Genomic DNA, 13,052 nt, shown 5'->3' with positions numbered 1-13,052 from the left:
ATTTCTTTTCTACTAATTATTTTCAGTGCTGCCTTCTTTCTGATCTCTCTCTATAACAATAGTATTGTATTTAGTTATATAAATACAGTACAGTACTCATAACTACCATTGTGAATGCCTCCCCCTGTCATTCTAACTAATAAGCACTGGCCAGAATTTTTTGAAGTCACAAAATCTCCCTAACTCTCTGTTGTCTTACAAAAAAATTTATAAGATTAAGAAACAATAAGATTTGTTGAGATTTTGGACTTTTAATTTTTTTTCAAAAAAGCTTCTAGCATTTTATTTGTATATTTATTAAATTCAATTCTGTCATATTGCTAGAAATTTTACAGCATTGTTTGCTGTCTGAAAAATTTGCTGACTATTTTCTTACGGTAGCACTTGAGGGATATTCAACTTTGGATGCATTTGCACATCATACTACATTAAAACTTCCCTATGGTTTGATGTCATACATGTAGGAGAATCGTTAAGACACCCCCCCCCCCCAAGAATTTCTATGAGCAACAATGGGAGCTGAGAGTGATTAGTGACATGATCAGGCTCCAACTTACAGTAAGCAAAATGTGAGCATCTTACAAATGGAATGTTGCAGTATCAAGATCAAGACAGTATCAAGATTCAGGAGAGTCTCCAAAAGCTAAAACATTGGGTGGGAATCAGTAAAGTGAATTTCAAAAATCAGAGGTAGAAGATGGAGAACCATACTGGGTAGCAGCACAGGCAAAAAAAAAGGATTTGGGGAATCTTTGTGGATCATGAGTTGAGCCAGAGATAGATGTGGTGCAGCTGAAAATAAAAAAGCAAAGCCAGTCCTAAGCTTCATCAACCAAAGAACACTTACCAGGATCAAGAAAAACAAGCTATCCTCCTTTCTATTGTGCATTACTTAGCACACACTAGAATGTTATGTCTAGTTCCAGACATTGCATTTTAAAAAGAAGGTTGACAAACTGAAGCATTTTCAGAGGAGAGCAATCGAGATGATAAAGGGCCTGTGAGGAAAAACACATTGGAGGCACTTAGCTGGAGAAGAGAAAGCAATGGAGAGATGCAATGCTTGTCTCCATTTTTCTGAAGAGCTGCCATATAGAAAAGGAAAGATTTTTTAGACTTATTCCAAAAACAGGACAAAAGAACAACATGTTCACATATCAAAGAAGTAGGCTTTGGCAGTGGTGAAATCCAATTTCTGTGGGTGTGGCTTAGTAGGTGTGGTGTGGCTTGGTGGGTGTGGCTTGGTGGGCGTGGCTGGGGAAGGATACTGCAAAATCTCCATTCCCACCCCACTCCAGGGGAAGGATACTGCAAAATCTCCATTCCCACCCCACTCTAGGGCCAGCAAGAGGTGGTATTTGTCGGTTCTCCGAACTACTCAAAATAACTGTTCAAAATTTTCACTACCGGTTTTCCAGAACCTGCTGGGTTTCACCCTTGGGCTTTGGTTTAAAATTAGAAAAATCTTAGTGGTACCCAATAGTGGAATTGTGGTGGACTTTGTTTTACTGAAGGCATTGAAATAGAAGCCAGATGGCCATCTCTGGGAGATGCTGTAATAAAGGATTTTGCATCTGGCAAGGTATTGGGAGTCATCGATCCATCAGTCCATTTAATCTTTAAGATAATAGAAGAAGCAACAAAAAGGATCTCATTTTCTTTCATTTATTTGGCCCATCCCAATTCTTTTCAAAAACCACGCCGGAGTTTTCAGGTAGCTTATTGTATCAATAAAGCAGTTTCTGTAGTTGCCTGCAGGTCTTTGTAGAAGTCCCCAATGTTTCCTTGGAGGAGCCGTATCTAACTTATTGCTATATGAGGTAATTAAAAGGTTACTGAAGCCAAGGAAAAGAAAGCAATTCCAGCGGCCGCTAAAGGTGACGCCCTGCTCCGCCTCCTCCGCGGCATTCCTGTTTCCATGTCTTCGTGCTGGCAAGGCATTGTGCAATGCATTGCATTGTGGGGATGGTAGTTCCTCCCGCCCCAAGCGAGCGAAGATGTCCGAGGTGCGGTTGCCCCCAATTCGGGTGCTGGATGATTTCCTTCTGGGCTCCGCTCGCTTGGCTGCCCCCGATTTGCGGGACCTGCAGCGCTGGCACAATCGCGTGATTAACAACCTCCTGTACTACCAGAGCAATTATCTGCTGCTGCTGGGCGCGGGGCTGCTGCTGGGCGGGTGAGTGCCACGGCGGCGGGCGGAGCAGGGCCGGGAGGAGAGTCCCATCGTGCGAAGTCCCACGAGGGGCGAGGATCCTGCAGGGGAGACTCGGATAACGAACAATAGGCAGGCTTGGTTAGTGGAGGCGGAAGGCAGAACCAAGATGGGGAAGGGTGTTTTTCCCCCCCGTTACTATTACAAGTAGTCCTCGACTTACAACGCTTCATTTAGTGACCGTTCATAGTTACAGTGGCACTGAAGAAAGTGACTTAGGACCATTTTTCAGACTTACGACAATTTCAACATACCCATGGTCCCATAGTTAAAATTTGGATGCTTGGCACCTGACTCATATTTATGACCGTTGCAGTATCCTGGGATCATGTCATCAACATTTATGACCTTCTTATCTGCAACGTCAATGGGGAAGCTAGATTCACTTAACAGCAGTGTTATTAATTTAACAACCGCAGGGATTCACTTAACAACTGTTTCACTTAGCAACTGAAATTTGGGGGTCAATTGTGGCCGTAAGCCAAGGACTACCTGTATTGAAATCCAAGCTCCTCAAGAGAAGACATTTCATCTTCTGAAGGTGGGATACGGAAGCTAAGAACAATCTCCGTTTCAATCCTGGGAAGGGAAAAATTGATGTAAGTGGAAAAATTGCCCCTTTAAAAAAAAAATTGCTCCTGTAATTTTGAAGAGCAATTTGATGGGCCAATGCAAAAGAGGTTTCTGTGTCTTTAGTGATCCTGGGATGGGGCAACTGCCGGTGATAGAACCGGCATGGCCAACAAATGGAAAACCGAAGTTGTAATCATAACACATCTGCAAGATGGCAAATTGGAGCTTTGTCCTAAGTTTTGGTACTCAAATTTAAAACTACAATGCGAGAAAGTCTATAGTGTAACTGTAACAGCAAGATAAACCTCACGTGTTCCCAGGCAGCAGAATCTTCAAGCGTCTACAAATTCCGTTCTGAAAAACTGTGTTTTCATAGCTCTTCAAAAATGGAATTGTGTGGATTCTTATAAGTCAAAGTTTAGGCTCTGGCATTATTATTATTATTATTATTATTATTATTATTATTATTATTATTATTATTATTATTTAATCTTTGGTGAGATTCACAGCCTTTGAGGCTGGTTAATAGCTCAGCAGCTCGAGTCCCAACCAAGAACCTAGGAACTGTTAAGGTATCGTCGGAGGATGTAAGCTGTTCCAAGTAAGGTGGTTTTTTGTAGAGTCAAAATGTTCAAGTCCGGCAAATTTAGAATTTCTAAATAGCGGGGTAGCCCTTTGGGTACCGCCCTTCTCCCGAAGGACTCAGGGCAGAGAACAGAATAAGATTTCATATACCTATAATAATATATATATATTTTTATAAACAGTAAATAATAAATTGAGTCAACTTAGTGTATCTGCTAAGACCTTGGCATAGAATTTAGATGTTTATGCTAGCCCTGCTTGTTGAATGAATGCATGTGACTGAAGCAGCTTTAGTCACTGTCCCTTATACAGGGGCTGGTGTATCTGTCATGGCCCTTTTCTCAGTGGACTTTGAGATCTTCTGGATCATCATCGGTGGATTGGAGCCATTTTATGGTATTTTTGCTCTCTAGTGGACAATTGTTTTGCCAAGTGATCAGGTACCCAGGCAATTGGTTCTTTTGGAACCAGAGACAATGAACCCCAGTAAATAAAGGGATTTTAAACTAATTTAGCTAATAATAGCTGAAGCAAACAGATTAAAAAACATAACATAACAAGCATACCTACCAAGCAGGATAATATTAAAATCTCTTATAAGCTCCTAGGAGCTCCTTAATAGCAGAGATGTGCCAAGAGTGGCCAGTTTCCATAGTACCCAGTGCTGTTTTTTGTTTTTTTAAATTTGATTTATATGCCGCCCTTCTCCGGAGACTCAGGGCGGCTTACAATGCGCTAAGCAATAGCCTTCATACTTTTGTATATTTTTACAAAGTCAGCTTATTGCCCCCACAAACTGGGTCCTCAATTTACCTACCTTAGAAAGGATGGAAGGCTGAGTCAACCTTGAGCCTGGCAAGTTTCGAACCTGCAGTAATTGCAGGCAGCTGGTCTTAATAACCAGCTTAATAACAGGATGCCTTAGACCACTGTGCTACCAAGGCTCTGTGTTCTCTGAGTTCCATGCAGAAGCTCCAGGCAAACAACAGCAACCCTGAGGTTTTTATCAAAACTGTCACCATGACTTCAAGGCCCTGTTACGGTCAGAAGACTGCAAGGCCTGCCCTTGAGTGGGTGACACAAGACTCTGGGATGGGAATCAAAAGTCTGAGACTTTCACAGCGAGAACAGCTTTGAAGCTATATGGAGATTTCTCCCCCTCCTTTATTCAGTTAAAAAAAAAAAAAAAAAACAAGCAGGGAACGAGCTCTAACCTTCTAGACTTTTCTTAATGTGAAGAAAATCTGTCCTGATTTTATGGTTGGTTTTAAAATTTGATACGGATTTTTAAATTGATAAGTTTTAAATTACGGGCCAAATTTATTTAATTATTTTAAATCTATTTTTAACTTTATGTATAAATGTTTCTTATTTTGGCTGTTCACCGCCCTGAGTCCGAAAGGAGAAGGGCGGTATAGAAGTTCGAAAAATAAATAAATAAATAAGAAGAAATCAAAATATGTCCCTAAGCCGCTTGAAATAACAATGGTCTACTTCAAGTAGTGGTGGGGACGAAGAGCTTGCGTGGGAGTGATTGAGGTGTAGGCAGGTCTCAATGTAGGGCCATAGTTTCTGTCGCTAAGCGAGGTGGACGTAAAGCACAACGTCATGGGATTGTGTGCTTAGTGATGCCAGTCCCTGCACCTCCCATTGCTGTTATTAAGTGAAGTCCACCAATCAAATGGGGCCGAGCCGAGCCGAGCCATTCTGGCCTTTGTCCCTCCAAGCCTTTGACAAAGGACTGCTTCTAAATCCTCCCCCCATCTTCCTATCTCCCCATCTCTTTTGTCCCCCTTGCATCCTGCCTTACAGGGCGGCAAACAGCCCCTGAACTGTGGGGCTGTGGGGCTTCTTGCCGCGCCCCCAAGAAGGCCCAAGTGCTCCAGTCCCAGCTGCAGTTGCCGTCCCCACCTCGCGCTCTGCTGTCCCAGGTTACCTTCACTTTCATCTTCTTGCTGCTGGCAAGGTGTGCCTGGCCTGGCTGTAGGGCCAACCTGAGCTTTTTGCAGCCCCAGAGCTTCAGTGTGTGTTGTACTCCTTTGTGCTCCATTCCTGGGCTGGCCTGGGGCTAGGCTTTGCATTCCTTTTTGTGGCCCTAGAGTCAGAATGCACCAAGGAACCCCTTTATGTGTTGCTCTTGGTCTGGGCTGCAGCTGAGCTTTCGTGCTGTGCTGTGGTTTGGGGATTGCAAAAAGCAGTGTGAAGCCCAACCCCAACCCACCGTGTGGTGCTAGGGGAATTCCGGGTGTATTGTAGTTCTTGAACTGCACTGCAGCATGAAGCCCACTCCTGCCTTGACCCAAAAAGCACAGTGCAAAGCTACAGCTGACCCATCTTCACCACTCTGCCCTCCAAGGCCCCTGCCACCTTGTGCTCAACCATCTCAGCTGATCTTCATTGTCTTCTTGCTCCCGCTGCTGAGGCATGCCCAGCCTGGCTCTTTGTGAAGCAGCTGTCGGCTGCCCAAGGCCATCTTCTCCAGGAAACTGCTGTCTATGACCCGGGGAAGAAAACCTCACATGACCAGCAGTTGCCTTGCAAAGGGACAGGCTGGGGCACCTTGTTAGCAGTAGCAGCAGCAAGAAGACAATGAAGGCCAGCTGGAGAAGCAAAGCACAGGGCAGCCGGGTGACAAAAAGGCACGGATGAGGGGGAGACAGGCAGGTGGGGATAAGTTGAAATGGCCCTGCAACAGGGGTGAAATCTACTTACCTTCCCAACCGGTTTGGAAGTGCGTATCACGTGCGCGCGCGGACCCTCTGTGCATGCGCAAACCCTTCTGCACATGCGCAGAGGGTAAAAAACAGGTTACTTCCTGGTTAAAACCAAGAAGTAATGACAACTGGGCAGGTGGGCGGAGCCTCGTGCCGCCATCGCTACTGTTTCTCCGAACCACCCACCGTCATCGCTACCGGTTCGGGCGAACCTGTCTAAACCGGGATCATTTCACCCCTGCCCTGCAATCATAAGTATGGACAGGCTGCCCCACGCCCAAATTTTGTTCATGTGACTACAGGGGCTCAGCAACAACTGTAACTTAAACCACCCTTCGTAGGTCCCTTTGTTCAGAGCAATTGTAACTTCAAATGGTCACTGAGTGAATAGTCATAAGGCGAGGACTACAGATAGTCCTCGACTTACGGTCACCATTGAGCCCAAATTTTCCGTTGCTAAGAAAGGCGTTAAGTGAGTTTTGCTCCATTTTACAACCTTTCTTGCCACAGTTGTTAAGTGAATCAGTTCAGTCATTAAGTTAATAATATGGTTGTTAAGTGAATCTGACTTCCCCATTGACTTCCCTTATCAGAAGGTTGCAAAAGGGGATCACGTGACCCCGGGACACTGCAACCGTCATAAATACACGCTGGTTGCCAAGCATCCAAATTTTGATCATGTGACCACAGGGATGCTGCAACGGTCGTTAGTATGAAAAACGGTCATAAGTCATTTTTTCAGATAAGGAAAGAGGGGAAGGAAGAAGAAATTAGAATGAAGAGGGAAGGAAAAAGGAAAGGGAAGGAAGGAAGGAAGGAAGGAAGGAAGGAAGGAAGGAAGGAGAGTATAATGAGAGTGAGAGAGAGTGTGAGGGAAGTCCTGCCTTAGCACTTGGCCACCACAGGTGCCCCCCCCCGAGTCCCATGTCACACCCATCATGGCCACGCCTACCCCAACCACGCCCACCCCCGGCCTTCCGAGATCAAACACAACCCTGATGCGGCCCTCAATGTAATCCAGTTTGGCACCCCTGGACTAGAGGGATCCTCAGCTCAGAGATATCCAGGCCCTAACCATGTTCCTCACCCGTCTCCCCTCACTCCAGGCGTTTAGGAGACCTCAAACCCTCAGCAACTATAGAAGGGCCTCAGAGTGAGTGGGCCACCCACTGAACGCACATCAGGATTGCATATGGTACTCCCATATGGGCTGAAGTGAAGGCTGATTTTGGGGGGGGGGGTCTCATTCTGCAGGTACTTCCAACCCATGCTGATTCTGCTAAGCTGCCTACTCATATGTCTGCTGTTTGGAGGTTTTGTCTGGGCAGCCGAGAACAAGCCCCCCGTGCGACGCTTCCGGCGGAATTATCCCGGCACGTGTTTCTTTGCCGTCCTTGGCGCTGCGTATTTCCTGGTGTCCCTTTTCGAAGGCTCTGCCACCTTCTTGATTTTCATCGCTCTGCCCATAATGTGTGAGTTCCCAGCTGGGGGGGTCTACTGTATGTGGGAAGGCTGTGCACCATCGGTGCAGCCAGTATGCCTGCTGTTCCTTGCGTCTGTTGGGTCTCTTCCCAATCTGTGCAGAACGCAGGCTTTATTCTCAGACTATGGCGGGGACGGAATTTTTCAAGGGTGGATTTTGTTGAGACCTGCAAAAGGAAGAGAATTGGATTTCATTTAGCAGGAGAGAACAGGTTTCTCTTTTCCTGCGGTAAGGATCAATATGAAAACACAGAAGCAGCTGCTGCCAAACACTCCTGCAGCCAGGAGCAGCTCTGGTTTCCCCATCTTATGCTGCAACCCATATGCTGTACCCGGCTTCGTGTAGAGAGAAGATGGGGAAGAGATTTTTTGTTCAGGCTTGCATGATCTACCAGAGTGAAGAAACTGTGGCACTTCAGGTGTCACTGCTTTTAATCCCCCTTATTATATGCCATGCTCTGAGCAGGAAAACAAAGAGAAGGGTTTTGTTTTGTTTTGTTTCATAAACAGGGAGCTGAAAGCTGACAGCTTGGCGTGCAGGTTTGTTTGGGCTTGCAGACTCTGGTTGGCTTCTCTTCCCCCCTAGCTCCCTTTTATAAAACTGAAACTGATGCGAAGGGTCAGGGATTCCCAATCCGGCATCTTCTCCAGTCATGCAGACTGACTCTCCATTCGAGAGGATAGCTCTGTTGCCCCCAGGGGAGTAGGGAGCGTGAGGTTCTGGTGCGAAGTGGGAGGAGGTTGGTTCTGCTTATTCCTGTGTTACCAATGAGCACCCCTGTTCCCTTGCAGTGAGCCTCATCCATGCCTCCCTGCGTCTGCGGAGCCTTAAAAACAAAATCGAGAACAAAATCGAGAACATTGGACTCAAGCGCACACCGATGGGGCTGCTCCTGGAAGCTGTGGGCCAAGAACAAGAGGCTGGATCCTAGACCATCGGTGTTGGTTTCCCTTTCCTCTGGAACTGCTCTCTTTCCTTCCAACAGACACTTGTGTGCTTATTGTTCTGCTTGCCTCAATCTAGCAAACTGGCTGCGAGTTCCTGTGGAAGATACAGTAGCCTCTAGCTTACATCAAACTCAGCAGAACTCCTGACCTGCAGCTGGGTAACAGCCAAGGGTGGAAATGGACTGAAATCAGCCTAACATTCCAGTTTAATGTTAAGTATTCCCCATTGGAATCCATATTGTTTTGCTTTGGAAAGGAAGGAATCACAAAGAAAGAAAACTATAATTTTAAAAAAAAAATAAAGCTCCCTAGTAAATTGTTAGTTTAGAATACATAGTTGCTGTTTGAGAGAAGGACCAAATGAAATCATTGTTGTTCTAATTCAGTTTTCTCCCACAAGGTATGGTCCAGATATGTCGAGACAACAACAGTTTCCAAATACTCCAGTTAGCTGGAAATTTCCTGAATTGCAGGAGATGGCTGGATTATTATTGGCGGGCTTTCAATGTATTATTATTTGCATAATGGCACTGCTCTAAGGGCTTCAGAAACAGTATTAGGACTACTTTGTGTAGGAACCCCATTACTTAGGCCAGTATCATTTACCCCTATATTCAGTGGTGGTATTCAGCCAGTTATATCCGGCTCAGGAGAACCGGTAGCAGTGGCTGCAAGAGGCTCCGCCCACCCGCCCGTCATCGCATCCCATTTTTGACGCTCTGCGCATGCGCTCACATTTGTGAACTGGTAGCGAAGGTAAGTGAATACCACTCCTGCCTATATTGCACATAGGGGGCTAAGATTTTGTAGAGCAGAATGCTTCAGCCCACCTCCACCCACATATGTTCATAGCAGAGCTGAGATTGAAATGGGGAGTTTGGATGGGTATTTATCTTGCTTACTCTTGGACTGCACCCCTCTTCTGAAGAGGTTTTGGGCTCTTGGTGTTCAGATGGAGGCAGCAAATAAAGCAACTTGGATGAGTAGAATGGAGCAAGCCAATTTGGAGAAGTTATAGCTAAACTTTTGAATCAATGATGGAGGCCAATCATTTACAAATCTTAAGAGGATTCTTTTATGAATGCTTTTGAGCAAAAGAGAAGGCTAACTCTCAAGTGCTGGTAAAGGAGATTATGATGATATGCAACCCCCCCCCCCCCACACACAAAATGGCATCAAATGGAACTACGTTTATTTTAATCCCTTTGTTAGCATCTGGAGATTGTTTATATTTGGTAACTTTAATAAGATATCGCAGACTATACATTCCACTTCAAAAGTGTGGAGCTGCCCCCACTTTTGAGTATATTTAACAAGCAAAAGAACTTTTGTCTCTTTCCAAGACCAAATTAGGAAACTTCAAAACCGTTGTCCTGGCTCACGAATGGCAATAAAGTGCAATTCAATTTGTTTACTTTTAGATTAGATTAATATGCACAGTATAATAGGATAGGATGTGTTAAGCATAATCACAAATCATAAGCCGACAATCTGGCTTTGCATTATGTGCGAATGCCAAATATTTTAACTCACAACAATCCTCTCTATTCAAATCATGTGGAATTCAGATGGTTCTTGTACAAAATTTAAGAGAATAGACCAAACCTGGAATTCTGCACAGTTCTAAGTAGAGTACAATACAGACAAGTGAGGTGTTCCAATACTGATCATATTCTTTTGATCATGCTGTTTTGAAAATGATGAGAAGAAGCAATAATTAAACACATAATTTTGCTTAAAAAGGACTTTCCATCTAAGCTTTTATGATCATTTAGTAAGAAAGGGGTGCTTCTTCCTGGGGGGTTTTTGGGCCTCTAGAAGGAAAGGCATAGTCCTTGTTTTCTATTAGCAGGATATAACAATCATTAACTCCACTTCTGATAGAACTTTGACTACTTGGGCTGTTTCCTTCAAGTCTTTTCAGTCTTAAGTAATCAGCGGGGCTGGCTGGATATTTGGGGAGTTGCATCTGGAACTGCATGTGGGCAGTTTCAATTGCCTTTGTACTTGGTAGAATGTGCAATACGCCAGATGTAATTTTTGTGTGTCATGACATCTGCTAGCTAGTTGTGTGTTTTACTTTTCCCAAGCCAGGGTCCTTAAATAGCTCACTTCAGCTATCCAATCTCATTAGGCTACTGTCTTTTCATGTATTTAGAACAATTCCCAAGTCGCTTGGGTGAAGCTGAAGGGAAAGCACACTTCAAAATCTGTAAGGTATGGATCATAAACTGACCTATACAAGCGTACAGCAAAAAGTCTTTCTGAATTTTCAGAACACCTTTGTACCATAAACTAACCACTTCAGCTGTATTCATACAACTCATTGTGATAAAAATGCAGTTGATTAGTGGGTGAAGCCAGTGGATACTTCTCTTGAAGTGAGTTGCAGACTTTGCTCAGCCTTTCGGTTCCCACTTTAATATGGAGGGAAATTTAAGAGTCGTTAAATCAGGTAGACATTACTTTGCTCAAACTGGGGCAGCTGGAATTGGAATTCTCATGATACGGTCATTATTTAGGCAGTATGGAATATAATCAAACCCAACTGGAGGCACCACATTGGCTATCCTAGCAGAGGACTTCCTGGTATATGATTTGCAATTATTGATATAGCCATTAAGTTACAGATGTTCTGTTTAAGACATAAGTATCTATACTGGTCTTCCTGCCTACATAGTTTTGCAGTAGATAAGAAACTATATGGCACCATTTTCTACCAAGCTGTCGTGAGGTATCATTTAAAAGGGCTTTTTTTCCTCTTAAATCATACCTGAATGAATCAATTAAGATCTGAGGCAAGCCTCTTGCAACCTTACTAGAGGATGCAAAGCATGTATGCCACCGTTTGTAGGTCTGCATAATATACTGGATGATTATGGAGGAGGGGAAAGAAATGGACAGATGCTTTATTCTAAGTGGGAAATTGCAGTTTGTGTTTTTTCTGAAAGATGCTCTTATCACTCACAATCCAGTAGAATTGTGTAACAAGTATTGATACATAATCACAATGGTAGCTTATGAATGTTCCCTCATTCTTTAGAGCAGGGCTGTCAAACTCCCTGCCCGCAGGCCGGATGCGTCACATGCTGGCCACGCCCATGCCCGATTTAACAAAGGGGAGAAAAGTCCCAATATGTTGCGTGACGCTGCCGTGACGTGCGTTTGACACCACTGCTTTAGAGGCTGCATTCCTCACACATAGAACATGAAGGTACAAACCCAACCCCCTAATTGGAAGTTGAAGGAACTAAAATGTGTACAGCTGCAGTTTGAAAAGATCGGTGCTTTTCATTTTGGGATTTCTTCCTGGGTTACTGAAAGAGATCCAGGCTTAAAAGGGAAACATCTGATAATGGAAAGTGGCTTTCTCTCCGTTTGCTCAGCTCTCGGAAGTGGTCTGAGAGGTTTGCCAGGAAGAAATCAGGGAATCTGGAGGTGAAGAGTGTCCCTCCATCAAAGAGTCTATTGAAGGATGGGGAATGCTGGTTTTACCAAATGTCTCTAGGGCTTTAAGCTTGTTGATTAGAGAGGTCAACTGCTGTTTTTATACGTGCCAAAATCACTAGGACATTTTTCCAACTAGCAATAGAATTGGAGAAAGGTTTTCAATTGTTTGTAATCACGATAGTTTAGATTAAGGTTTAAAGTGTTACTTTAGCTTTTCGTAGTGTTGTGGTCTGTATGTAAATGCAATTTTACTGCAGAAGAGTCAACTTCGAAGATTGCTCCTCATGCGGAAATCCTCAAATTTGATTAAAGGGTTTTTCAGAAATGTACACAGGTCTTTTTTTGAATCATTGCCCCAATGTGTACAGTGAACATTCAGATCCAGGTGAACATGAGAGAGACAAGGGAACAGCACGGAGTTACATTTTTCTCAGAAACCAAACAAATAGTATTGTACAATTTAAGTGTACCAGTTTAAACTCTCTGCATATGGGAAATAAAGTCTTGTGATTTTCATGATAGCGTTTCACATGTAGCCTCATGTTTCTTGTCTTTTTGCTCTACAATCACTTTTGCAAGTACAGCACTTTTCCTGAAACAGATAGTTGGAAGCAGCTTTCAAAGCAGCTGCACAAGATGTAGGCAACTTTAATGATTCAAAAAAGATACTTCATACACAGTCCTGCATGTTCTCAACTACAGGGCAAAGGATTTGCAAAGGCCTGACATTTAGCTAAGAGGATTACACAACTGCTGTCCGTCCAATTCTCTGTGAGCTGGAAACTTTTAAAAACACCTTCTTCTTTCGGATGTGTTCATTACTGAATTCTTCTATTATAATCGAAGTGGGTTCCTCCTTGTCAATGTTACCCCTTGATGATCCTAACCAAATTAAATGGGCATAGATTCTTTTAGCCATTTTTCCTCCGAGGAAAACTTTGAGGCATTTGTGGCACATTTCTGTCTGCTTTATTTTCATATCAATTCCTCAAGGCAAGTCACACTGAAATAGCCACAAAGTGTTCCAGTTACTAAGTGAAATTCTAAGCTCACAGATCAGATGCTGTCTAGTCACTATCCCATGCTGT

The 13,052-nt window shown here is 43.9% G+C and overlaps 2 protein-coding genes across 2 annotated transcripts in view; one reads left to right on the top strand and one right to left on the bottom strand.

Moving 5' to 3' along the window:
- Window positions 1-1,906: 1,906 nt before the first annotated feature.
- PRAF2 (PRA1 domain family member 2) lies at window positions 1,907-12,483 on the top strand. Its single transcript, XM_034434047.3, has 3 exons — window positions 1,907-2,176; window positions 7,339-7,556; window positions 8,359-12,483. The coding sequence occupies exons 1-3, from the start codon at window positions 1,998-2,000 to the stop codon at window positions 8,496-8,498; spliced, it is 537 nt and encodes a 178-aa protein (XP_034289938.2). The 5' UTR covers window positions 1,907-1,997; the 3' UTR covers window positions 8,499-12,483.
- The window catches only part of CCDC120 (coiled-coil domain containing 120), a 48,375-nt gene continuing 42,943 nt past the window's right edge, over window positions 7,621-13,052 (bottom strand). The window contains exon 11 of the mRNA XM_087886604.1: window positions 7,621-7,733. Within this exon, the coding sequence (XP_087742730.1) occupies window positions 7,685-7,733 (49 nt within the window). The 3' untranslated portion in view covers window positions 7,621-7,684. The remainder of the gene's footprint in view (window positions 7,734-13,052) is intronic.

This window comes from Pantherophis guttatus, chromosome 2 (assembly GCF_059756535.1).
Source record: "Pantherophis guttatus breed Tessera chromosome 2, ASM5975653v1, whole genome shotgun sequence".
Lineage (NCBI taxonomy): Eukaryota > Metazoa > Chordata > Lepidosauria > Squamata > Colubridae > Pantherophis > Pantherophis guttatus.
The sequence above is the reverse complement of the archived record's forward strand: the minus strand, read 5'-3'. Positions and strand labels throughout refer to the sequence as shown.

Excerpts from the sequence above, each read along its gene's own strand:
- PRAF2 (XM_034434047.3), top strand. The coding sequence starts at position 1,998 with ATGTCCGAGGTGCGGTTGCCCCCAATTCGGGTGCTGGATGATTTCCTT. Across the intron at positions 2,177-7,338 it reads GCGGGGCTGCTGCTGGGCGG|GTACTTCCAACCCATGCTGA; the intron begins GTGAGTGCCACG and ends CTCATTCTGCAG. Across the intron at positions 7,557-8,358 it reads CATCGCTCTGCCCATAATGT|TGAGCCTCATCCATGCCTCC; the intron begins GTGAGTTCCCAG and ends GTTCCCTTGCAG.